This window comes from Mus pahari, chromosome 2, assembly GCF_900095145.1.
Source record: "Mus pahari chromosome 2, PAHARI_EIJ_v1.1, whole genome shotgun sequence".
Lineage (NCBI taxonomy): Eukaryota > Metazoa > Chordata > Mammalia > Rodentia > Muridae > Mus > Mus pahari.
The window spans coordinates 161,426,318-161,452,709 of record NC_034591.1 but is presented as its reverse complement, the minus strand read 5'-3'; the positions used below and the strand labels follow the sequence as shown (position 1 = coordinate 161,452,709).

General features: G+C 43.0%; 1 protein-coding gene across 14 annotated transcripts in view; it reads right to left on the bottom strand.

Moving 5' to 3' along the window:
- Positions 1 to 295: 295 nt before the first annotated feature.
- The window catches only part of Ppfibp1 (PPFIA binding protein 1), a 141,814-nt gene continuing 115,717 nt past the window's right edge, over positions 296 to 26,392 (bottom strand). For 7 of the 14 annotated variants that reach the window (XM_029535649.1, XM_029535650.1, XM_029535651.1 and 4 more), the window contains 18 exons: positions 25,892 to 26,046; positions 22,074 to 22,189; positions 21,261 to 21,317; positions 19,716 to 19,779; positions 19,296 to 19,325; positions 15,747 to 15,918; positions 15,252 to 15,284; positions 12,875 to 13,022; positions 12,463 to 12,591; positions 10,609 to 10,759; positions 9,878 to 9,989; positions 9,681 to 9,769; positions 6,620 to 6,742; positions 5,988 to 6,113; positions 4,778 to 4,966; positions 2,551 to 2,727; positions 2,150 to 2,215; positions 297 to 2,023 (listed from right to left, as the gene is read on the bottom strand). In XM_029535649.1, coding sequence (XP_029391509.1) covers positions 1,937 to 2,023; positions 2,150 to 2,215; positions 2,551 to 2,727; positions 4,778 to 4,966; positions 5,988 to 6,113; positions 6,620 to 6,742; positions 9,681 to 9,769; positions 9,878 to 9,989; positions 10,609 to 10,759; positions 12,463 to 12,591; positions 12,875 to 13,022; positions 15,252 to 15,284; positions 15,747 to 15,918; positions 19,296 to 19,325; positions 19,716 to 19,779; positions 21,261 to 21,317; positions 22,074 to 22,189; positions 25,892 to 26,046 — 2,024 coding nt within the window. In that variant the 3' untranslated portion in view covers positions 297 to 1,936. Of the gene's footprint in view, positions 2,024 to 2,149; positions 2,216 to 2,550; positions 2,728 to 4,777; positions 4,967 to 5,987; positions 6,114 to 6,619; positions 6,743 to 9,680; positions 9,770 to 9,877; positions 9,990 to 10,608; positions 10,760 to 12,462; positions 12,592 to 12,874; positions 13,023 to 15,251; positions 15,285 to 15,746; positions 15,919 to 19,295; positions 19,326 to 19,715; positions 19,780 to 21,260; positions 21,318 to 22,073; positions 22,190 to 25,891; positions 26,047 to 26,392 lie in introns of all 14 variants that reach the window. The other 7 variants (XM_029535655.1, XM_029535659.1, XM_029535660.1 and 4 more) reach the window with 3 other exon arrangements.

Here is a 26,392-nt window from a genome sequence, read left to right as displayed (position 1 = left end):
AGCTGTCCTCAGACACCCCAGAAGAGGGAGTCAGATCTTGTTACAGATGGTTGTGAGCCACCATGTGGTTGCTGGGATTTGAACTCTGCACCTTTGGATGAGCAGTCGGGTGCTCTTACCTGCTGAGCCATCTCACCAGCCCTACACATACTTCTTAAGCAGAGATTTCAATTTGTCTGATTCAAAAAAACTCAATCAAACGTGCAAATTTACAAACAAAAATCAATTACTGTTTCCACCAAAAATGAAGACTTTGTTTTTCTGAACAAAGAAACATTAATGACAAAGACACAAGGCAATTATCAATTGACTTTATTTCCTCTCATAAGGTAATGCAAACTTTGCATAATACTTTTGTAAATAAAATATATAATCAAAAGTGTTTAACTTTATCACATATCATCAGTTGTTACATTGTCCTTGATAAAGAATATTTGGCATCTGTAACAGTTTGCTGGCATTTTAACCAGGTTCTAATAACAAACTGAGCTTTTCAAATGGCGATATTTATTCATGTTAAACTAAAACCCCAATACAAGAAGAAGCCAATATTGTCATGAAATCATGAATGGGAGCATTCAAAGGAAATCAGTTAGCATCTGATAATTTAATTAGAAATAACCAGCAGTGTTACAAGGTTCACAATGAACAGCTTTATAACTTGTAGAGCATAAAAAAGGCAAACTGCTGACATTTGGAAATGGCTATCACCAGATCTATCACTGTAAAGTGACCTGTCCACCTGTCCCCCAGTGTGTCAGCTCCTGTCCAGAACACAGGGGATCTTATTTAGAGTAGCCCTGAATGAAAAGCAGATTGTCTCCAACACTGTGAAAAACCCTCATATATGTACACCACTGAACAGCTGCTCTGTAGCTTTCTATTTTCTTTACAAAAAGTCTTTGGACCTTGTGTGACAGAAAACATGAGCAACATGCTGTTGGACAGGATAGCCATTAGAAAATGTTCTACAGCTTTAAAATATTTAGATCCTGATTGAAATAATATGAAGCCCCATCAGATGACAGTCTGAGTATAAGGTACAGTTGACATGGCTAGGTGGACTCCTTAGTTCAACATAATGAGTTTAGCAAAGAAAAAAAAAAAAAAAGAAGAAGAAGAAACTTAAGATGTAAAGGTTCTGTTTGTTGTTTTGTTTTGCCAAAGTTATTCTAACAAAACCTTTCCTGATGGGGCTATGAGTGTATCCAAAGGCTTCAAGTTGATGTGGTAACTAAAATTCTTTGTTATAAAGCAAATGGAGTCAAGATTAAAGTTCAAGTCCTAAACTGCTCAGCAATTTTTGTGGGAACCAAAGAAGTTTATCAAGTAGAATCTAGCCTGAATGGTTAACACTTAAAATTCGTCAGTGAAAAAATTGGGACTCTGGTATCTTCAGGAATCAGCTGGTATATGATCATTTAAATATTGGGGTTTCTTCGTTTTAATATGATCTTTTGATCCTTGTGTCACAAAATAAAGGTTCTGTTTTCTGTATACTGTATATATACATGTATTTAGAAAAATATATAAAAATAAGACAGTGAGAGGCAAGTGGAGGTGCTGCTGGCATGGTGGCACTTGGATCTGGGGAGCAGCTCATTCCGCTCAGCCGGCTGCAGTGAACACTGATGTAGCCAGGTCCTCCCTCCTGGGGATGTGAGCGAAGCACTCTGGTAAACACCCAACCATAAATGCAACATATGTCACAGACTTTACATTAAATAGAGGCAGAGCAAGCACACTTCTGTTCACCAGTGTCTTTTTTCTCAGTATCCTCAGAATTGGCACCATTCCCATGTTACAGTTCTCCTTCTGAGCGAGCAGAAGACCAAATAATAAACAATGCACAACCTGTCACCTGCTGTATTCGCTACCCGAGAAACAAAGGTGGAAAATGACATCTGTGTTCCTGGCATTTGCCCAGGTGCTCTGCTCAAACGTTGGAGTCTTCATCTGTGATGCTGGCACTCGGGGAGCGGGCAGCAAAATCCTTAAACATGTCATCTTCCTTTAACATGTGCTGAAAAACAAGGGGCATGGAGTTACACAGAGTCCTGAGCTCAGCACATGCCTCCAACATGCAAGTAGGTGTTTGTGGCTTTAGGTGCTTTTAGAATAACATTTGCAACTCACTGTACACACTCACCGTGAGATTGTTGATGCCTTCAGAAAATGCACCTATCTGTCTCACCGTCCCTTCTGAATCTTCCATCTGCCATGAACAGACCACAGTGTAACAAGCTCATTTGTACAATTTCAAAAGTGCAGATAACTGAATGACAGTCTAACAGAAAGAATGTACACAGCATCGAATGCAGCAGGAACAAGAGTGACCCCGTGCCTCAGCTTCCCTACTGCGACACTTTTAAGGTCTCAAATCAGCACCCACAGTAAAGTGCTGAGGACAGTGCCAGGAAGCGGGCGGCAAGCTGCAGCTATTCAGGACACTCTGCTCCTTTTATTTTCAGGCGTGTGAAGACAGCACCCTTCCTCAGGGACAGAGTGCAAGGCTTCTAAGCAGAGTCTGCATGACTGTGGGCACCTTACCTGCTCTAACCGATCCAAATCATCCTCTTCATACAGGCGCATGTCCAAGCCAGGTCTAAACCCCTTCTGGGAGCTACCTGACACCTGGCCTAGCTCCATCGGACAAACATATTCCTCTCCATCTTCATGTTTCTTCTTCCTCAGATTCCCAAAGTTGCTAAAGGTCAGTTTCTTTGGCTTTAAAAGCAAACAAATACAATGGGATAAAATCCCTATGACAAAGGGCTAATTACACCTATAAGATAATTATTCACCTCACCACACAGGGGAAGCAACTCCAATGACCAAATTATCACGAGAAATCCACAAGCACCCCAGACATAGTATCATACACCCAAGTATCATAAATTGTCTTGATGTATCTCTCAAAAGGTCAATCTCACCATTATTCCACAGGCTGAACATGTCAAAATCCTTTGTTTGCATTAGACAGGACTTAATGCAATTGAATTCCTCTCAGGGATGAGCCAAATTTTGTAAAACTATTTAGTCTAAGATCAGTGAAAGCCAGTGGTCCTCACTGGGCCTTTGTGGCACGGGCCTGCCTGCAACTGCAGCTACTCAGTAGCCGAGGCGTGAGAACCACAGGCTTAGATACTGCCTGGGCAACTTAACAAGAGCATGACTCAGAATTAAAAAATAAAATAAAAATAAAAATAATTAAAAAGAAGGGGCAGACTGGGGTGTACCAATCAATTGTAGAGCACTGGATTAATATGGTTAAGAGCCTAGGTTCTATCCCAAGTTGGGTAGAGAAGAGGGAAGGAGACAGACAGGAAGGGAAGGCAGATAATAAAGCTGGGATTACTTCGTTTGCCTGTTCTGCTTTATAGTAGGACGGGTGAGTGGAAAAAAATTCACACCCTTGTAGAGAAAGAGTCTACTGATCTTTAGGAGAGAAATGTCATCGTAATCAGTACACAGTCCCCAAGGAGAAGGATAAAAAAGGCAGACTGGGTAAAAACAGGGTAAAAACAAAAAGAGAGCTCAGCATACATTTCTGGGAGAACTCCTCAATTGTCTGCACATTAAGGATGCGAAAATAGTACACACATAAGTTGATGTGGGAGGGAATCTGAATTTGGCACAAGCCTCAAACTTTGGCAAGTAAATACCACCCAAGGGCCATTATATATAGTTCAGACCATCTTTGAATTTGCAGTCTTCCTGCCTCAGACTCTTGCATGCTGGGATTACAGGCAGGTATCACAACCTCTGGTTTTGACTCTCTTCCTTTTTGAGTTAAAGATGGATCTTCATTTAAAATTCTGATCTATTAAATTAGCATTTTCCACCGACCCACAGAGCAACAACCTTCACAATCTTTTGTTCAGGTGCTGCCTTTGTGAGATGTTGGCAGCAGCCCTTGCTGTCTTCTTTGATGCCTGCTTAACCTTCTTTGCTTCCTTGGCAGCCCTGACAGCTTGCTCTCTCTGAGCATCCTAACCTCTGGGTTCTGATTCCTCTTGGCCTTTACATCCTCAGGTGATGCACCAACAATGGCCTGCATGAATTTGCACAGCAGATGCTTTCCGTTTGAATTTTTTCCAATTGTCCTCTTTTATGGCTTCTTTTATAGAGGACAGACTGGTTTATCTGTGGAGCATTTCTTTTGGAAAGGAATGCTGACTCACATTTTACATTAAGAAACCGGAAAATCTTCCTATGGATCCTGATGTATCGCTGCCAGTGCCCTGAAGCCACACAGCTCGACTACCATGATGATAGCTGCCCACCGCTGGAGGAGATTTGACTCTCTTCTTAAGATTTTTCTGACTTAGAAACTACAGGAGCTAAGGTGTGCACTAAGCCTTCCTGTTGGTGCATTTGCTTGTCAGCAGCACTGGGATCAAGCGCAGGCCACATGCCTGCAAGGCATGTGTTCTCTACTCAGCTATTTTCACCCTAACCCCTCCTCTTATACATATTTACCAACAGGAAAAGCAAAACCATCGCAGTGGCAGACTGGACCCCCGTCAGAGTCCTCAGCATTGGCAAAATACACTGACAATAGAAGCTGACCACATCTTCTTCGATTCTAATAACACAAATGACTTCAGCAGAAACTTTCAAACATGCAATCCCTTAATTGGTCTTGAAATTTATAGATATGTGTACATATAGATATTTTAAACTCATTAATAAAACTGAGTACAACTTAGATAATGGAATAACGGGGCCTTTGCAAATGTCAGACAATGATTAAATGCCCAAATCCTGAACCAACCTTCACTTTGGCAGTAGCTGTTAGCAATACATAATCTGGTAACTCCATGGCATCTCGCTTCTGGTGCTGGGCCTCAGCACCAATCAGAAGGTTGAAATGGGTAGCCAAATGTCTGCGCAACAAGGTTTTATTTGGTGGAATGTTCAGTAACTGGGCCATAGTTTCTACATTAAAACGAGGCTCAAGAACCTGTAAGAAAAATTGGGATTGGTAAAAAGTATGATAGCTTATACACAGTTGAAATGGAGGTACTTCACACTGCAAAAATCGCTTACATGGATAACCCCCAATAGCTCAACAGTCCCAGCCCAGGGTATGGACTTTCTTTCTTTTTAAAGATTTTTTTTTTTTAATGTATAAAAGTGTTTGCCTACATGTGTGTATGAGTGCCGCGTGTGTACAGTAGTGCCCATGGAAGGCCAGAAGAAGGTCTCGGATGCCCTGGAACAGGAGTTAAAGATTGTTATTGCCACCATGTGGGTACTGAGACTTAAACCCAAGTCCCCAAGAGCAACTGGGCTTTGGCTGTCTCTCCAGCCTGAACTTTGATTTTTAGTTCACATATCACTGTGCCCGAGAGAGGCAGTGTGTAACCCAGGCTTCAGGAGACAGCAGCAGCACAACTCCATTTGGAACGCTGCCTCTGAAAGCAACTGCTCACGGAACACCGCTGTGCAGAGATACTGTCTGCACACATGCAGGAGTTTAAGACCAGGATCACATGAGCAATGGCTGGGTGTTACTCAGTGGTGAGGGGCAATAAAAAGAAACAGGATTAAGCCTAATTTAGAGAAAGACACTAAAACTGCTCTGCAAGTGAAATCCAGGGGAAGACCCTGGGAGGGCTGGGGTCACCTCAGGATTACTGAAAACAAACGGATATACAGTGAATGCCCTCTGCTGCAATGCTTGGAACCCGTGTTCAAAGTCTGGAATATCAGCATGAAGTGAGGATTAATTTTGGGGGTAGAATCCAAGTCCCAACACAGATTCACTTATGTTTCATAGGCACATCATGGTGACTTGAAGCAATTCTTCTAGCACACAAAGCCATTCTATCATGGCTGGGTGTAGAATATTCTACTTGTGACATGGAAACAAAAGTTTACAGATTTTAAAGCCATGTAGATTTCAGACCAAGACTGCTCACCTTTTAGACTAAAGGAAACCAACCAACCAAGCAGTCAATTTCAAACTAAAAGAGCTTTACCATGAGCCCTCCATGGACACCACTGCCTCTGAGATTGGGGGCATATTCTGCCAAGTCCACAGAGCGTAGCCACTCCATCACACGATGATTGGTCCACTGCTGAACCTCAGATGGGGTGATGCTATTCTGTGGAAACAAACACATACTGTACACTTTAGTTGCCGATGACAGGACTCTCGATACTGAACTGCACATGCAGTCTAACAGGTCTGCCCCATGGAGCATACTACTGGTGTCCTGTGAAGTGTTCAAATAAAAGGCCAAACAAGCGTTTGCTAATTTGACAGCTCTTTGAATGAACATGTACGACAGATTTGAGCTTTCTTATGCAGCAGTAAGAAAAGGTAAAGGAAATATTTACAATGACATCTTACTCCATGGATTGAGGTGGCAGGAAAAAGTATAGTCCGTGAGCAGGAGGAAGCAAGAGTAAGCAGAAAACAACTTTTGGCTTCAATGCACAGTGGGAGCTTTAGGGTGGAAAAGGGAGGGGCACAGGAGAGTCCAGAAGTCAGGGAGTCTGGATCTGAGGAGACCAGCCCTGCCTACAGTTGCCAAGAGAAAATGGCTCTAAGTTTTCCACACTCTGACTGCCAAGTTCACAAGTGCAAGCTTCTTATCTGAGATGCTACCTCATCAGACGGCCGTCTCCGAAGACAGTTTGGCTCAAAGTTATTGATCCTTAGGACTTGGATGGCCCTTTTGATACTGAGATGGTGCAGCACACTCACAACCTTCAGGGACAGTAGGTCATCCTGCAAAGGAGAAATGAGGAGCTCACTGTGCTGGCCCCACAGCAGGGGGCGGAGGGCTCCCTGGAGAATCTTACAACTCTGCCATGAGAGCGCAATCACTCTGTGATTTCAGCTTTCATTTAATAACAGAACTCCTTTTCTGTTCTCAACAAATCCCTCTCTAGAACCTCAAATTCATATTGTTCCCCAAAATCTGACAAATCTTTATCACTCGTCCAGGTGTTCTGATAGAATAGTATCATCAGACCCCACCCCGGCTGAGGGTCAGCGGCCAAGCTGCTTTCCCGTGGTCTCAGCACACTTTTGCCAGCTTTCCTGGCCGACAAGGTCCCCTGGTCAGGGTTATTGCTTCACCTAGCAGACTTGGTGACCAATGTTGAAAACAATTATGTCCCTGAGTAAAAGGGTTTGGGTAATAGTAAAAGACAGAAGAAATGGAGACTTCTGTTTCAACACATCACCAATAAATGTCTTCAAGGAAACACTTTGGGCAGTGTGAGGCTACCAGGAGCAATTTCAACCATGCCACACACACCTAGACAAATTATCGCAGCAGTAAGTGACTTCAGGGCAGTGCCGAGAGAAATCTTATCAACACACCCAGAAAATAAGCAGAGGCTGTCCATGCAGGTACATAGCACACTGTGACTGATAACATATTTCTTGGAGAAAAAAATATAAAAGAAATTAACTTTCTATAAAAAAATATTTTTTTTAAAAAAATATTTTTAAGAGTAAAAAAATAGTATTCTTGAGGCTAACAAGCAAATATTATTTCCTAATTTTTTTGTAGGATTAACTAATTAAAATTAGCATCTTACAATATATTAGAAAAAGCAATTAACATTTTGATCTAAAACTGAGATACCCATTCCAAACACTTCAGTATAGGCTACTTTCACTTATTTAAAGCCTATCAGGTTAAGAACCATCTAAATGTATAATGTTTCCAATATAAATAAAATGTTAATTGCTTCTGAAATATAATTGAAAGATTTTTTTTTAAACAAGGATTACTTTCATTTGAAACCCTTTTTAAGTCTGGGCATTCTGGTGCATGCCTTTAATCCCAGCACTTAGGAGGCAGAAGCAAGCAGATCTCTGTGAGTTCGAGGCCAGCCTGGTCTATATAGAGAGCTCCAGGCCAGCCAGAGCTACACAGTGAGATCTTATTTTTAAAAAATAGCAAATAAATAAACATATGGCTTCTTTTAAAATGATTTTAGACTTAAGGGTTTCTAGACAGTGTAGAATTCTGTGTGTATTTCATAGTTTCTCCTAATATTCACATCTTATGAAACTATGGCACATATCAAAATTAAGAAACTAACACAAATAAAATCAGTATAGATTCTATTCAGCTTTTGCCAATTTTAAGGCTTATTGTTTTCATTAGTTCATGTATATGGCGTGTGTGGAAAAAAGCACACACACACCAAACTCTGCTCTCCTCTCCTCCTCTTCTTCCTCTTTCTCTTTCTCTCTCTCTCTCTACACACACACACACACACACACACACACACACACACACACACACACACAGAGGTTGCAGGACAACTCTGTAGCCTCAGTCCTCACCTTCCACCTTGGCATGGGTCACAGGAATAGAACTCATGCTGTCAGGCTAGCGCAGCAAGCACTTTTACCTGTTTAGCCATCTCACTGGCTCCCAAACTGGTTTTTTACTTCCTGGTTTTTTGCTAGTTTTCTACTAAGATCCTTTTTCTGTTCCTGAAGCCAACCCAGGGAACCAAATCCTAACAGGGACTTGCTGTTTAGGACTCACAGGTCACTCTTTCCAGGGTCACTTAATGTCTTTCAGGCATGCAGGTCTTTCATGTGCTTCCTGTGATTTTTGAGTTGAGGTTGCTCACATTCCCTCGGGACATCTGACCCACCATCCCATGGACGTGCACAGAAGCAGGTCAAATGTCACTGTACTTGTCCCAGGTGGAATAGTGAGCTACGCAAAGAAGGACCTGGAACCAGCCTAGGTTCAAATTCTCTATGACTTCCTGCCACTTAGTAACCATGGACACCTGGTTACATTCCCCAACTTCTCAGCTCCTTGTTTCTTAGTCTTAAGAAGGAGATGTAATAGTATTAAAGGGTTACTGAGAATCCATAAATGTGGTTCTTAAAAAGACAGCGGCTATAAACTATGCCAAGCTCATTATGGTCACTCATGCAAGGTTACATGATGTTCCCGCCAAGTACTCTGGCTCAGTGATAAAAGAATACAAATCCCACAAACTCAGCTCCAAGTTCCTTTCACAATGATAATTTATTTATTTATTTATTTATTTATGGAATTAGCAGGTTAAACTTTCCCCTTACTCAACAAAGAAAACACCTATGGGGCTCCCTACCTGACAACTTTTAAATAAAAGTATCGTATATAAAACATTAATCATACTACGGAATCTAGAACAAGGTTCTCCTGGCATCCATCTCCCTGCTGTTATACATAAGGAATGGTCTTCCTATTCGCTGGCTGGAAGCCTGGGAACATCCAATAGAGAAGGAAACAGTGAAGGTTCAGGCTCCTGCCTCCTTTACCCCCGTAGCCCCTGCCCTCGGGACTGATGTGAAGAAGATTTCAGGGAACAGCCGTGCAAAGGAAGGCAAGGGAGGAGGCTGGTCCCTGTGCATACCAGGGCAAACTGGAGCTGCATAACTCTGGAATGTGTGATGTAGTAATGACCGGGGCTTCAACCCTTTCTATCTAGTAGCAATTCTACGACAGAACTCACACACCATAAAATGCAAACATCCACATGTACACTTCAGAACTCACCTCGTTGACTACCTCAGTCCTCTAGATAGCTTAGGCTAAATATAGTTTTGCCTGGCTTAAGTTTCTAATTATCTCAGAGCTGTACCAACTGTCGGATTCTACATCACTTCACAGGAAACACCCGAACAGAGACCTACTAACCACAGTCATGTAGTGCAGCATTCGACCGTCCACCCGCCCTTCATCAAACTGAGTCTTGTACTGAGGGAGGCCAATATCATCCAGCCATCCTAAAGGAGAAAAGCCAGTGTCGTTATCAAGCTACCAAATGTCTATTTCTGTGGCCAAGGAGAAAATAGGACAATGTTTATTCTTCTTCAAGCATAAAGGCCTCTTACTAGTAACCCAGTTGAAGTCTAGCTTCCCATAGTTGGTTTCTTCTTCAGATCCCAGGGCCTGCAGGGCCAGCTGGAGCTTCTTGCGATGCAGTGAATGCTTAATGCCAAGCTCCTGAAACAATAAACAGAGCCTTAGAATCCTATCCATGAGGGCTGGATCCACTAGCAAAGAACCCTCCTCAGGAAGCTTCCCTTCAAGACCAGCCTGTATTGAGTTAGAACACTACCTCGGGCTAATAACCCAGTCTGTATTGAATTATAGCATGAACCTCAGGCCAATTCAGCATTGCTGAAGAAAAGGCCCAAGTTTACCACCATGGGCTCAGTGGATTGTTAGACACTGCCTAGGGAGTCATTTTATTTGTTAAGAGAGAAACTGTTGAATGCATAATGGGATCTGACTTCTATTTTGTGTACAATGTTTGATAACTACAACATAAAATATATAAAGTATTCTTTTGTGAAGTTGAATTGCATATATTACATTGAAAAGATATGTCAGTGTGTGTTTACAAAATGACTGGGATGTATGAATTGTCTTCATTTTATGAAGTCTATTCACTATATAGCACCTGTGTAATTACATAAGCTAATGCTTTTCATTACGGGTTCCACTCACACTGCTCTGCTTCAGGGTAATAAAGGATCCTACATCAATACTCTGGTTGAGGGTAGGTGTTGCTGGGGATTGAACCTCGGGGTCTCACGTACAGGAAAATGGGAACAGTTACCTTCTCCAGATCTTGCTGAGAAGCCTGCAAAAGTGTCTGGCCAGATATAATCCAGTGCTTGCCAGAACTCAGGTAGGACCCCAAGCCTTGTTCTGCCAGCCAGCTACACACCTGCTCCTTGGTCCACTTGGCAAATGGCATATCCAGGTCACTGTGGGAAATGAGAAACAGCCCAGTCTTGCAGTGTATAGTCAGTACTGAGCAACTGTGCCTACAATTGCTAAGGAAATTCCCTGGCAACAAACATTTAACCAAGAAAAACCTAATTTTCAGTTTGAGATTGGAAAGTTACTTTCTAAAATCCCTGTTTTCAATTCAAATGAAATTGTGAAAGGACCAACAGGAGTTACTGAGAACCCTCTCTACAGAAAAACGCAAAGATGAGCTATGTGAGGATCAGCTGCACTCAGAGCCATTATACAACTGCTCCACTGAAGACCCAACAGTCTTCAGTGGCCTCCCAGGAGATCTACTGCAGCCTGGGCAGATCAGCAGCTTCTCTGCCCCTGTGAAGAGCCCCCAGTTGGAAGGCCCCACAGGTGGTCTGCTACAGCCAAGGCTGCTGGCCTACCAGGAGACCTGAAGCAACCCAGTTAACTTACATAACTATGTAAGTTATGTTTTCCACAGTAAAAAAAAAAACTATCCTAAGAGCTGACTTCCAAACTGAAAATACTGCTTGGCAGAAAGAAATTCAAGTGCACTATGAATTCATTTCAGCAGAATTATGGTTTCTCTCTAGCAGAGGATCACTGAGGAGATAATATGCCCCTGCTAAGTACAGGAAGGAACACTCCAAGTGAAGTTTTTCAATTTTCTTTTATTTACACAGCTCTACTGCTTGAAAAAAATTTCAAAGTGACATGGCTAAGTTTTTTTTAAAAAATATAAATTTACATTGTGTGTGCATGACAAAAACTTTTTTTAATACCACAAGAGAGTTCTTTATTGTACTTAAGAAGACATATGGCAAGTGAGAACATCTGTTATCTGAAGGCCAAAGGGAACTTCTTGATGAAACCCGTGTCCAGGGCTCCACCTGCGTGGGAGCCTGTGCTCCCAGCTGATGATTCTTTAAAAGGCATTCAACACCTTGTTCTGTATGTTTGCCAACCCCGCCCTCTCATGCTCAGGAGGTCAGTATGGTTAGCTCCAAACCCATCTATGTTTCAATAAAGCACAGGGAAACTTCTTGGACTCCCAGTGAGTGAAACATAGCTTTTATCCCAACTAGTATGACAAGGCTTTTATTAATTTGGTCGAACAATGTATGGTCTTGATAAGCTCAGGAATTCTGATACAATGTGTCTTTATGCACTTTCAAAGGCTCTATCAAATTGCTAATGTCTATTGATCAGTTGTTACTAGACAGATACCAACTCAATCCTCACAATCACCTTTAGGGTTAGGTGCTCGGTCCCTCTGTGGTGAGAGGAGGTGAATCAGAGCATGAAGGCATAGCTCAAGGTCACCCGCCTGGTGGACATGAGGTCGGAGAGCAAGAAGTATGACTCCAGAACATAGTTTTTACCTTCTCCCTTTCCACTTTTCAGTGCTGGAGTTGGTACCAGGACCCCATGTTTGCCACCCAAGGTCTCTGCTATTAAGCCACAAGCCCAGCCCTTAGAACCATCTCCTGACCACGAGGCTGCCCCACCTTTACAAGACGATGCCTTCCGAGACTTCCCACATAATTGTACCTCCATCAGCATTCAGCCCCAGAACCACCCTGACACCTCACACGCTCACACTGCCGTCACCCACACAGCTGTCACCACTGACAAGCAGAACCACTTTCCCAGGCAGAGCAGTAAGTCGGGACTTCAGCAGCAGTGACATCACAGGTATACTTACCTGTTGGACTGTCCTAAATCTCGAGACCAGCCAAGCCTGGGTCCTGCAGTTGCCCTTGTCCCTCCTCTTTTGAATTCAGGCTCAGACATGTCATCTGGGTTGAATGTAGTTGACTGACTTCTTCTAAGTCTGAGGACACAACGCACACAGCTATACGTTAGACCTGAGGAGGCTTCTGACTTGGTGGTTAATCATAAGGTTTTGTTTTTGTTTGTTTGTTTTTGTATGTCATTAGCCCAGATATTTGAATTTAAGTATTAACCAAGGCCCAATGAGTATATGCATCCCATTATCAGTCTTTCTTCCAAAAAGCCTTGGGATTTGGTGCCCATGACCAGCCAAATTTCCCGTTGTCCTCTGCACCTGAACAGCACATGAGTCAGGTGCTCCACCTGCCCTTTCTTCCACTTACTTCCCAAAGAGTCTCATGATGCCTCTGGATTTCTTTCTGGAATCTGGAGATGGTGGAGACATTGGGAATGGACTGGTTCCCTGGGAACCTTTTGACCGAGATGTACCAGCCAAATCTAGGTGCTCAGCTGTCTCTTTTTCTGTCTCAGCTGTCCCAAGGATAGAATAAAGACCACGTGAATACAAATAACATATAAACCTTTCTGGTTTTAGCAACTTAAGAATTCTCCTTTTGGGTAAGAGCACTGACTGTTCTTCCAAAGGTCCTGAGTTCAAATCTCAGAAACCACATGGTGGCTCACAACCACTGGTAATGAGATCTGACACCCCCTTCTGGTTGGTTCATCTGAAGCCAGCTACAGTGTACTTAAGTATAATAATAAATAAATCTTTAAAAAAAAGATTTCTACTTTGCGTCTATAAATCAGTGATTTCCAGAAAGTTCCCTGAAGTACAAAAATGTAAGTGTATGTTCCCTAAGCTTACTCTCCTGCATAAAGTAAATTAACTTAAAATTAGCCTGTGAGGTTACGTGTGTGTGGTAGAGCACGCCTGTAAATCTCTGGCCTGGAGGCCGGCACAGGAGGGGCAATTCTGAGACAAGCTTGGGCTTCAAGATGAGACTCATTACTTCCTCTAATATCTCCCACCATGGCTTGCTCCTAGATCTGTGGCCTGGTTGTCTCTTCTTTGCTGTAGCCCTAGTTTCTATCCTTCCCACAATGCACCCCAAGACTCTGCTTAGGCCCTCAGCAAGCTCGCCTGCTCTAAGCTCAGCCCTGAAAGATGGCTTTACTTTCACAGGCTGATGGCATCAGAACTACTGAGCCTTACTCCACTCTGAGTCCCACACCTGAAGTCTGCAGAGTCCCAATTTAATGTGCCAAGTGGGACATATTAAAACTACCCAGTTTCCCTGAACATATTCTCTCACATTTTATTAGAGACAAAATTAAAATTCTATATCGTTTTGTTCTTAACTCTCCTTATCCTTTGCCATTTAGATCACACAGTTACAGAGGACTAGCAATTCTTTTCAAAAAAACAAGTCACCAGGCATGGTGGTGCACACTCATAATCCCAGCACTCAAAAGGCCAAGGCAAAAAGATTTCAAGCTCAAGGCCAGACCAGGCTGTAGTTGAGACCCTAACTCAAGGGGGAGGGGGAGACCAACTCAGCCTATTATGTATTAGACACTGGAAGAAGAGTGGCCAGGTATGTGTGGGATTTTCTTTAGATATAAAGTCAGCCGTTTTTGATTTGGCATGGAAAGAGCAGCATCCACACTTGCTACTGCAGACTTCCACATATGCATGATATAAGTTCTTTCAACTGTCCATTCCTGGAGAAGAGCCACAACCAAAGACAGGGCTGGTGTTTTCCAAAGTGTGAAACTTTACATTTTATAAAGGAAAAATAACACTTGTTCAAAAAAAAAAAATCAGGGGAAAAGACCCAGAAGGATGTGCAGAAGTTGCAGAAGTTGAGTTTTCTATGAAGCAGAGCTGTGATTACAGGTTACAATAAGCAGCACTGGCCTACAAGCATCACGTACTGCCGTAGAAAGACACAGGAGTAGCTGGAAATAGTTGTCCAACTAGAAGAGTGTAATTTATGCAGCCGGCCCTCATGGTAGACACTCCAGGCTCCAAAGAGAATGATGTCACTTCACTAGGACATGTGCATCAATGACTGATTAACTATAGAAGATGACAGAGCCTCAGAGAAACCCAGGGAGGATCAATCCATTCTCACTCCACAGCCACAATGGATATAGGTGCCCTGAAAAGGTTCCTAGCCCAACTTTAAAAAGCACCGTACTTTTACTTTTTTGAAGATGTTCTTCACACTATTCCCCCTGGGGAGACAATGAATTTTTCTTAAAAGCACTTTGATGGAGAACCCTCAGATACCATGAAGTTACCTCTGTCATCACTGAATATCCCCAATTTCAAAGTAATAAACTATCCATAATGTCCCAATAAGAGCAATAAGTCAGCTCTGGCCTGGCAACAGACACTTTTGGGGGAGGCCAGGAAAATAAACACATGGAGGAAGAACAAGAGTTTGTGGATGATGGTACAGTCACAGGGCGGGGAGCTGGGATGTACAAACCTAGGAAATTCCAGCCCTGCACCTTGCAGGTTGCCGGGCATTTCCTCAGAACTGTTTACAAGACGTCAAAAGTACTGCTTAAAGCAGCATGTAGGCTCAAAAGCAAAGGCTCTGTTTCAGCCAAAGATGAAGGAAAATTCTAGAACAGACTATGTTTTCTGATTGCAGCCAGCTTGCTTGGTAGAGATCACAGAGGCCAGGAGTGGGGGTTAGGTGGTTTGGAATGCAGTACTGGTGAGGGCTGGCATGCAGGGTACGGTACCTAAGGTGGGTGCACTGGCACTTCGTTTACGGTCTTCAGGTATCCCAACAACGCACACAACACACGCAGACCAATGGAGAGAACACAGGGTGACAAAATGAAACAGATCAGACTCTTCCCTCCAGGGGAAATGCCCACAGGAGGAACACATGCTCTGCTCTGACACTATACAAACTGCACAGGGTCACTCATGGGGGCTCACTCATCCCACAGCACAGAGGGAGACTGTCTGAAGCAACTCTCCGAACATCACAGGGTGAGGCTGGTTTCATGTTGCTGTTTATATCACTGGATAGAGAGTGGGGTAAGCGCTGACTTATCTTCACACTGACAATTAAGTTCACTGAAGCCTCTTTGCTAATCCCTCCATCCCCCCCAAGACATTCCCCTTTATTTCTGAGAATGAGAAACATATTCTCAGAGGAACAAGGGATGGGTAGGATCAAGTCTTGCCCCTTTCCCGAAGGTCAGGGCCTCGGTTCCCTTACCACATACCAAGGTTGGGTGCACTTGCTGTCCTCTTGCTGCTTTTGATTTTAAAAAAGCCCCGGCCAAACGAGGACCTCGCTTTGCGAGTGCCAAAGGGGTTGTCATCCACAGAGGCTTCATGTCCTGGGACCTTGGGAGGCAGGGTCCCGAATGTGCGGCTCTCAGTTGGAGCTTTATCCTGAGGGGTGACAAGGAGGTAACTGAATGTTAGGGTGCATTGTCCTTAGGAGAGGCTGGGCTCAAATCACTGGACCAATCACTGAAGGGATACACTGAGCCCAACACCACCACACCCACCTCCATCCTCACTCAGTACATTTGTTACTTTAAATGTCTAACACAGCTTTAAAGTCTAGTCCTCATTTTTTAAGACATGCTGTAAAGACACTCCATACCCAGGATTGCAGATTTCTTATTTTTCTAGCAATTATGATGCAGAGCTATAAACAAGTTTACATCCTTGAATCCCCACTACCGTAATAGAAGCCTAGGGCAAGTCTGCAAAGCAGGCAGTGAGCAAGTCCAAGGAGGAGATCCTCGGTTATTTTACACATTCTTCTCAGAGTGTAAGAAGATGAAGGTACAGTCGGGAATTGTTGACTTTGAGTCAGTCATTATGCTCATGGAATTGTTGACTTTGAGTCAGTCATTATGCTCATGAAATCATTTCATTATTTAAGAGATGCTTCTCTGGCTGTGTTCCTTTCTAACACCTGCTTTCTGCTGCTCTTTTACAGAATTGGTGAGAAGGTCAAAGAGATGACTAACTCTCCATCGTCTGCTGCCCACAGGAACTTAAAGCCTATACACACTACACAGTATCTACATCTTCACACGGACAAGCCCCGCTTCCTTCATTTGTTGATGCTGAGTTAAAAGGACCTGAGAGACAGTTGTCTTACTGACGGTGAAGACTAGAACCGGCCTTCTACCCCACTGTGGTCCTTATACAGTTCATGATCAGAACCCAGGGGAAGACCGAGGGCAAAGGCTGACAACCTTTCAGAACACCATGCTTGCTCCTAAAGACAAGGGCTGTATGAAACAAACAGCAGGCAATCTAAGGGGGTTTTGCAGGGCTCGGTGAAGGCAGCTGCAGTAAAGATGTTCAAATCGCATGAGTGTAACATCACAGCTTGGTTTTCTAATAACAGAGGTGAACTTCTAAAAAATATTTGTTTATTTGTTACTTATGTGTATGTTTGCCTGTGTGCACGTGTGGGGGTACATGTGCCACAACACGAGTTTGTAGAGGTCAGTGGACAACTTGTGTGAGCTATTCTCCTCTTCTGCCATGGATACCCGGGGGACAGAGCCTAGGCCATCAGGCTTGACGGCAAATGCCCTCACCCCGAGAGCCACCTCAACTGCCCCAAATGGACTTTTCTCTTTTCCTTACCAAGATGTTCATTTTATGTTGAGCGGTGGATTACATACCACACATGAAGGTTGCCTAGGAAGGAGGCACTACACAAGGAAGGGACAAGCAGGTAAGGGCTGGGCAGACAAGCCCTTCCCTGTCTACCTGGTCTTTACATTGTGGTGGGGAGTATCTAGGGCCTAGTTCTGAGACCAGAGCATAGTTGCCTGTACTTGTTCCATATGTGGACTTTGATGCCCATATGTAAAGAATAATGTATGTACGTTGGGTATGTATGTTCATGTGTGCGGGCAGAGGCTAGAGGTTGGGTGTTTTCTGTCTCTCTTCGCTGTATTTTTGAGGCACGGTCTCTCACTGAACCTGGAGTGCACCGACTAACTAGACTGGCTGGCCAGTTCCAGGGATCCTTCAGTCCTCTCAGCACAGGGATGACAGGCATGTGCTGCCATGCCCAGCTTCCTATGTGGCTGCTGTGGGTTTGAACTCTGGTCCTCATGCTTTCAGAGTAAGCACTTAACCACAGAGTCATCTCTCCAGCCCCTAAGAATAATTAAGTTTTATGTATCTTTCATTTGAAGCAGTTCTCCTGCCCACATTTTTCCTTATAGTTTTACCACCTATGGATGTTGCTAAATAACACATTTATAGTTTGACAGATGTTGGCATTTCATGGTCACATTTCTGTTCTCTGAAATGTTTTTGAAATTCATCTGGAAGATGTATAAGTTGAATCCTTTTCAAAGCTGCATACTATTCCTTTATGGCAGCGATCAACAAAGCAGGAATGTTCCTGACTTTAATCATGAAGTCTCCATAATAGTGACTCAGTGCTGCCACTGTCGTATGAGAATTGCTGCAGGCAGTGTGTAAATGAATGGGCATACTGTGTTGTATGTCACTGTACAAATGGGTAGCTGGTCTTCAGACCACAGGCTGCTAGCCTGAGTCTTTGGGAGTAATAATCCATGTTATTTCTAGTTCCCTGTTTTCGTCACTGATGATTTGGGGAAAAAAGGGCATTTGCAAAATACAAGGACTCAAATACAAACATACATACGTATGTATACATATACATATATATACATATATAAATATATACACACATACATATATATACACACATACATATACATATATATATACACACACATGCATATATATATATATATATATATATATATATATATATATATGCACCTGGGTAAGACAGACTAACCATTGTGCTGAAACTAGTCTATAGTTCCAAGCATAGTCCCAAGCAGAGATGTCAGGATTGCCCTTCCAGCTTCCACAAAGGCTCTCACGGCCTCTGCTGTTACTGTGGTGCATCCAGGCACTGAGCAGCAGGTATGAAATGACAGGATGCACCCTACTTTGCTTCTCTAGATGAGCAGAGCCCTCTGGTGGACAGTCACACATATGCTGAATAGATAGATGTGTGTCTGTCTGTCTGTCTGTCTGTCTGTCGGAAAAGGGTGTTAGGTCCCTTGGAGCTGAAGTTCAATGAGTTTGTGAGCTGGGTGCTGAGTTTAGCTCTCAAAATTAACTTTTGTCTAGAAAGGATCCCACTTTGTAGACCAGGCTAGACTCAAATTCACGGAGATCTGCTTGCCTCTGCCTCCCAAGTGCTGGGATTAAAAGTATATACCTAGCTCAAAATCAACTTAAAAAAATTATGTATGTATTTTACATATATGAGTGTTTCGTCTGCACGTATGTGTCTGCATAGCAGAAAAGGGTATTGATTCCCAACACGACTACAGTTATAGGTTATACACTGCCACGTGGGTACTGGGAATTGAACTTAGGACCTCTGAAGAAGCAACCAGTGATCTTAACCACTGAGTCATTCCCCCAGCTCTTAAAATTAACTTTTTAAATTAAGTAATTCAGTGGCATTGAGCACTTCTCTGTATTGTAACAACCCATCAATTCCAAAGTCACAGCCTCCCACTTATCCTTCTTCTGCCCCACCCGCACCGCTCACGTACAGTCCTGCTGCATAAGACACTGAACTCAACCATATGCACATGACCTTCCTAGCTGGCTTTCTGCACCAGCATCGTGTGGCAGGAGCTCTGACAGCCTTGGTCTCTTGCAGTGAGGACAGTTACTCAACTTTCATGCCATAAAATCTAAAAGATTTTATACTTCAATTCAGATATAAAAATTACCTCTGAAAGCTTCCGGATAGACTCCTTTTCCTGTTCAAAAACAATGACATTTAAGGAAGGCTGCTATAAATTCTTTATATATTCAGTCGTCACACACACTTTGATACATAAGAAGCCATTTCTATTACTTCTAAAGCACAAAATCATCGTGTTATTTCCTATATTGTCTTATTAGTCCCAACTTTTTGTTCACAAATATTTAGTCTTTTGTATTTGTTCTTAGTATCTGTCATTAATTGCACCATGGTAGTCAGAAATCTCCCATCAGAGAAACCGTAAGCTCTTCATAAAACGAATTTTTCCTGTGTGTAAAATGGGACAAAATGAAGATCCATCCTTCAGTATTTTCTTTTAACAACAGGAAAAAGGAGAATAAAAAGTGGAAGGAGGAACAGAACCAGAACCAGCCAGAGAACCCACCATGCCATCTGGTGCCTCTTTTTTCAGATTTCCAAGGCTGCTAGCTTTCTGCAGACTTGAAGTTCTAAAAACAGAAATAATGATAATTAGAATTAATAGTAAGCTGACTCTGGTGCCTGTATCTAAGTGGATCATCTTAGAAGGAAACTAAAAATTGTCTGGGAGTTGAATCTTGGTAATAAAAGAAAATCTGGATCCAGGCAAACACTTAAGTGCTTAAGTAAATTGCAGCATTTAGTTCTTTAAAAGCAGGGTGGTTAACTGCCGTGCCAGTAACACAAACTGTCCCACACTTGTCACAGTAGCTGGAAAAACACTTAAGGCTGCGCTGGCACTATCACTGTTTTCCATGGGCTAGTGGCACTTACACACTTACACTAGGAGTTTCCATGGACTAGTGGTGCTTACACGTTTACACTAGGTGCTCCGCAGACGCTTGTACACTGCTCAGATCTAACCCTTCTACTTAAGAATGAAAATTTTCTCTTCTTTTGAAGAGGAATAACTGTTTTGAGTCTGGCAAAGCAATTCAGTCAATAGTTCTGATCGAATAAGCCAGGTTTTGTGGGCCCGCCTGTAATTTCAGTACACAAGAGGCAGAGGGGTTGAGGGATGCTTGAGATCAGCCTGAGCTATCAAGGCAAAGCCTGTCTCCAAAAGTGAAAAAGAAAGAAGGAGGGAAGGACAAAAATAAAGAGAGAGGAGGGGGAGGGAGATGGAGGAGGGAGAAGAGGAAAGGGAGGGGGAGGGAGGGAAAGGGCAGTAGAGGAAGCTGGGTAACTCATTTGCACCCTAGGAGGGCAGGAGGAGCCTGTCTGTCACAGACACTTTCTCTTTCTCATAATTAGTGTTCATTATACACAGCTGGAGATGGCCCGACTCAAAAACTAAATGCACAAACACGGGGCCAGTTTCAAAACCTGAGGCACTAGGGGTGTACCTCAGTGCCAGTGTGCTCGGAGGAAGGCCCAGCAGAGAAAGAGACTATAGAAGGAATCTACTCCCAAAGAGCGAGAGCGACAAAACCTTTAAAGGCATTTCTCCCCCTTACGTAAGCTGTCAGTCATATTGACTGCCAAAACCATGAAAGATAACGGAGAAACAGAAACAACTCATGTGAACTCTGTCTGAAAATAGGCTTTCCTGGTTGTTTGGGGCTTTCCTAATCTAATCCAGACTCTGACTTGGGTAAACATTCACATTAGGCCAGTTATTAAACTCTAAGCGCAGAGAGCAGCCCTGCCAGCTTCGAGTTCTCTGGGATTCTTTCCTGTTGGAATAAAACATAACAAATCAGCACAAATGAATTAAAAGTGCTGAACCCCCAGTGAGAACTGGTGACGGAGGCTAAAGATTCGCAACTGTCAGGCGTGAGACGGCAGGGTGGAGAGCTTCTGTGACATCAGCCTCCAGCCCCGCTGTCATGACCTACGTACTTGAGTACTCGTGACCCAGTAGGTCACTGTGTAACGGTAACATGAACACAAAAGATCCCCAGTTTTTGAAGCCTCAATCACACTTCATGCTCAAGGATATACAACTTACGAAACACCATCACTCGGGGAGACTTCAGCGGCAGCGCCCAGGATTGCTCTTCCATCACTAAAATATATTTTTTAAAAGGCATCTGTTAACGTCATGAATTGAAAACCACACAGACAGTCCTGGCTTTGCAATGGTGAAGTCCCAAAGAACCCATAGGAAGCTTAAATCACTGTTAAATCAAAGTGACTTTTGCTTGATCTACCAAAACAGTTAGTCTGCCCTTCCTTGTTCATATTTACAGTACCGCACTAGCCTACAGCTGGGCAAAAAAATCTCTCCCACAGAGTCTACGTTAGAGGGTATGCTAACCACCTCATACCCGTCAAAAACAGTGCAGAAGTGAAACTACGAATCAAGCTGTCACAGCTGAGGCCTGTCTGTACATGTTCTAAGTGAACGGGAATGTTAAAAAAAAAAATACTGCAAAGAAGAAAACTGTTTCTAAGCTTAAACATTTTAAGTCATTTCAAGGTTAGGCAATTCACTTGAGAATTTTCTGGCAAAGTATCGATTTGCCTATGGAAAGAAGACCGTGCTTCTGTTTGTTGACTTCACACTCTTCAGACAGCCTCTGTGACTACTCTGCTTTCACCCTCTGACAGGCATCTATGGCCTAGAAAGTAAAACCCAAGCCCTTAAAGGCTGCTCTGACCTCATTCCCTCACTTCCAGGCTCCACTGTCACCCTGTTGTTTCATTATTACAAAACAGACGATGAAAACTGTGTCTGCAAGTAAGTGTGACGTGCCCTTATCTGTGGTTGCTCTATTTCTCTGAATATGTATATCACAACGTTAGTCCATGAATGGCATACCCCTCTTCAAATGAAGTTTCGGGCTTGGTAGGCAACTTGAGTTTTTCACAAGTTTCTATATCCATAGATGGCAGCAACAGTGAAGGGATTGAAGCTTGCAAGATGCTGGTGTGAAACTGTAAAAAGATTTAAGTGAAAAGAAAATCAATCAAAACACAAGCCACAGAGCAGCAAAACATCAGAGAATTGGTCTACAAAATACATCAGTGTGTGGAACTCTATTTACAAACAGCTAGATAAGGTGTTGATGAGAGCAAACACTGTGGAGAAAGGAGATTAAATTTGGTTCTAAGACAGCAAATATCCTGATTAAAAAGTACCTAAACCGAAAAAAGTACTGTGTTCCGATCACGGGGAAAGCCCACGAAGTGCCAGTGCCAAGGTACTGACTGCTCGGTGTTGACATATATTGTAAACAAAGCACCATTTCCATTTTTATTTCTACCACACGTCTAACACATAACACGAATCATGTTGGTCAATTGTTATTTTCATGCGTGAACAAGTTGACTACCTTCAACTATCCTAACTGGTGAACAATGCATTAAAATCAGTGAGAATGGACTCTACGGAAACAATGAACTGTGGACATTATTTCTCAAATACCCCTGGGGCCTAGGGCTGGAGTCTGAGGTTTTTTTAACCCTGGGGTTTTCTGGTAATGTATGAGAACTAGAGAACAGAGTAGGATTGGCATCAAGAACTCAAAGAAAACACCTATGTGAACTCCAAGTCAGCTAACAAGTGGGCTCCTCGTTTGTTTGTAGTGCTGACCTACCACATAGTCCAGTGTTGAGCTATGTTCCAAGCCACAGTTCGCTCTTTCCCCTCTCTCTAATTTTTATTAATAATTTTAAAATCAAAATTTAATTATATTTCCCCTTCACTTTCCTGCCCTCCATGCATCTCCCTCTGCTAACTGCTCTCTCTTTCCTTCCCTCCCCCCCTTCATCTCTTCCTCCCACACTCATGACCTCTTTTTTAACTCTCTTTCTGATCAGAGTCTCCTGTGTAGATCATTTATGAGATTACAGGTGTGCCCAGCCCTCTCGCACTGGTCTGGTGCAGTGCTAAAGAGATTGCCCTCTTTTTAAAATGGGGCTCTTTCTGTATACTCTGGTTTGGTTTTGATTTAAATCTTTGCAATGGATGCTGGGTAATCTCTTTAGCACTCACCCATATTTCTTGAAGTTCAACTGTTTCCCTAGACTCCTAATTGTGGGAAAAAATACAGTAACACATAGACCTGTTTTCTTGATTTCTTTGTCAAACTTTAATGTTTTAGTTAAATTTTTCTTCCTGGTTTTATTCAAAACTAAGGTTGAATTCTATCAATTTTCATTTTTTTCATGCTATTTTTATTCAGTTTGGAACGATCATTTATGACAAACTAAACATCATTAAGCTGGAATTCACAAGGTGTGCAGATATAGCTCAACAGTTAAGAGCACTGGTTGCTCTTCCTAGGGATGGTGTTCCAATTCCCACATAGTGGACACGGTATCTATTAACTCCAGTTCCAGGGGATCTGGTGCCCTCTTCTGATCTCTTTGGGAACTGCATGCAGCAGTGTACAGACATTCAGAAAAAATACTCATACACATAAAATAAATAAAAACAAACTTTTAAACTAAGATTCATGTAGCAAAGACAGCAGAACAATTCAGTATATTCTACATATACAAGCAATTCCTCTCTAAATGCTCACACTAATTGGCTGTCAAAGGTTATTTTTTGGAAGGCTGAGGCAGGAGGATCACTATGCTGGCCTGAACAACAAAGTGAGCCTTTGACTCAAAACAAAGTTTGGTTTTTCCCACCTTTCAATATAAACCTATTTAACAAGCAGGAAAGTTCCCCTGGATCTTATTTCATAATTAATATCTTGATTGATGAACTATTTTAGTACTTTCTAACATTTAAGTGTGAAATGTTGTTTTCTCTTTGAATTAATTTTCATTCAACTCAGTTTTTACTTGCTCAGGACTAGAGATGTAGCTCAGTGTAGAGTACTCATCAAAGGGGGGAAAAGTAAAAACTACTAGAAAATGAGATTCGTCACCAAATATTACTGTTTTGTTGTGGGGTTATCAACCACAGCTATGAGAGAAAGAAAACAAGAGAGGGAAGATGTCGAGAGGAAGCAACTGTTGCACACAGTGAGCCTGTTGAGTTGAGCAGAACATTCCCAATTCCCAGTCGCTCCAGACAGCAATTATACTAAAGTTAAGGTGTGACTCCAATGCAAAGACTGAACACTGCTGTCTTGATCAGACTACACATAAGCAGCAGTCCAGCAGCCATGCAGGGAGCTTAGCCCTGGGACGCTGCAAGGAAGGTGTGGACAAGCTCTCACTTAGTGCAGAGGAATGGAGGTTCTGACTGTTAAAGCAATGCACCAAACTCGGGTTCAAATGGATAGGCACGCAGGAAATTAAAGGGTGCTCTGGACCTCAATGGCACTTTACAGAGCTGAGACAACATTCATTTGAAAATACACAGAGGGAAAAAGAAAGCAGACCTGGAGTGAAGAGTGGGGAGCCTAAAAGTGGTCTACAATACAGAAGTGACATCATCTGTCTAGTGGGCTGGACTGTTACGGACTAGGGATAGCCTCACGCCTCTGTTCTTCCCTTTTTATAAGTAGGAGTGTCAACAGAAGTCATCCTGTTCCTGACTCACCACACGTGCTGGGTATGTGGGGTGCAGATAACTGCTTTGCTCCCAGCTCTGTATGTTGTTTGGAATGATAGGGGCCTCCCTATGCATCAACCTGAATGGACAACCGCTCCTGGGATGGACATTGGCAGACCTTTGGAGAAGGAAAGGCTGAGTTTTCTATGTGAGAAGGTGCAAACCGATTCACCTAGGAGGTGAAATGGTGACTGTTTTCCAAAATGGTGGCACCATGTCTTCTTCCATGTGCTCTTACACTGTGACATCACTGAGACATTAGAGATAGTCTGCTCACTCTGAGTCTGCTTGACCTGTGACTGCAGCAGGAATGCATGCCAGTGATGCCAAGTGTCAGGGGGTGCAAACCTGGTCTTCTCAGGGTGTTCTCACCACAGGGCTGTGAGGCAGCCAAGCAGTCCTAGCGGGTTCCAGTCTGGGTACAGTGGAACAGGGTTCAGGCATCAGGTTGCCTCAATGACCAGATAGTGCAGTGAGAAGCCCCTTGCTGCTCCTGAGCTGTGCAACAGAGGTGAGGTGTTCCTGCCCTGCAGACTCCTCAGGAAGACGACAATCCAGCCAGTTTTGTGCTGGATAGTAGATAATGAACAGAAGTTCCTGATGCCTTCATGAATGGAAGTGAATAGACTCCAATGCCCTCTCATTGCTTTTTCCAAGCCTAAAAACTTTCAGTCATCAGAAACATCAAAACTAGATTTAATCTTACCCTCACCTGACTTGTTTGTACTCTGTCTTTGGGAAATAAACTATAATCTCATAGTTTGGGTTAACTACCTCAAAGATGCTTTTTTTTTTTAAGACTGGGGTCCTTCTAGGCTGCTCTCAAGTTTCTAACCAAGGAATGTTCTGCCTCTTCAGCAGCTGAAATTATAGGCACAAGTCAACCTACCTGTCTTGTTCTTACTGAGTTTTATAAGCAATTTTAACTTTGTCCAAGGCATTTATTAAAAAGAGGGAGAAGCACACATTTAAAAATGAAAAGAGACAGACAGTACACAAAAGCTACCAGAATAGACCAGTGGGTAATACTGCTGGGAAAGAACCCACATCACACAGCACTGGCAATGAATACAACAGTATAGGCACTGCCCCTTCAACATAAAGTGTCAGAATCCCACACATACCTCTTCTGGAGCACTCGTGTGGAGCGGGTCCCTGCTGGGAGACCCCATCCCTGGCGTAGAAGAAGTGCTTCTCTCCAGGTCACTAAAGCCCTGCGCATCCAACAGGGTGGAGATGGAACTGGAGTGGAACAGGCCCTCACACTCACCATCCTGGCCTGGAAAAGAGGAAGCAGGTGAGCATGCAGTCCACTTTTGGAAGAAGAATGGAAATGACACATTTCTTTCTTTTTCTTGAACATATACTGTACCACTGAGCTACAGTGCCAGTCAAAGTATAAACAAACACATGAGTTGTTTCCTCCTGTCATCATATGTAAATTAACAGCACAGAACCTACCATCTACCTACCTACTTGCCTATGTACAGTACTTATCTACCCATCTACCCAACACCTAACTACCCACCCACTCTATGTACCTACCCACCTATGTACCTATGTACAGTACTTATCTACCTATCTACCCAACGCCTAATTACCCACTATCTACTCTATGTACCTAC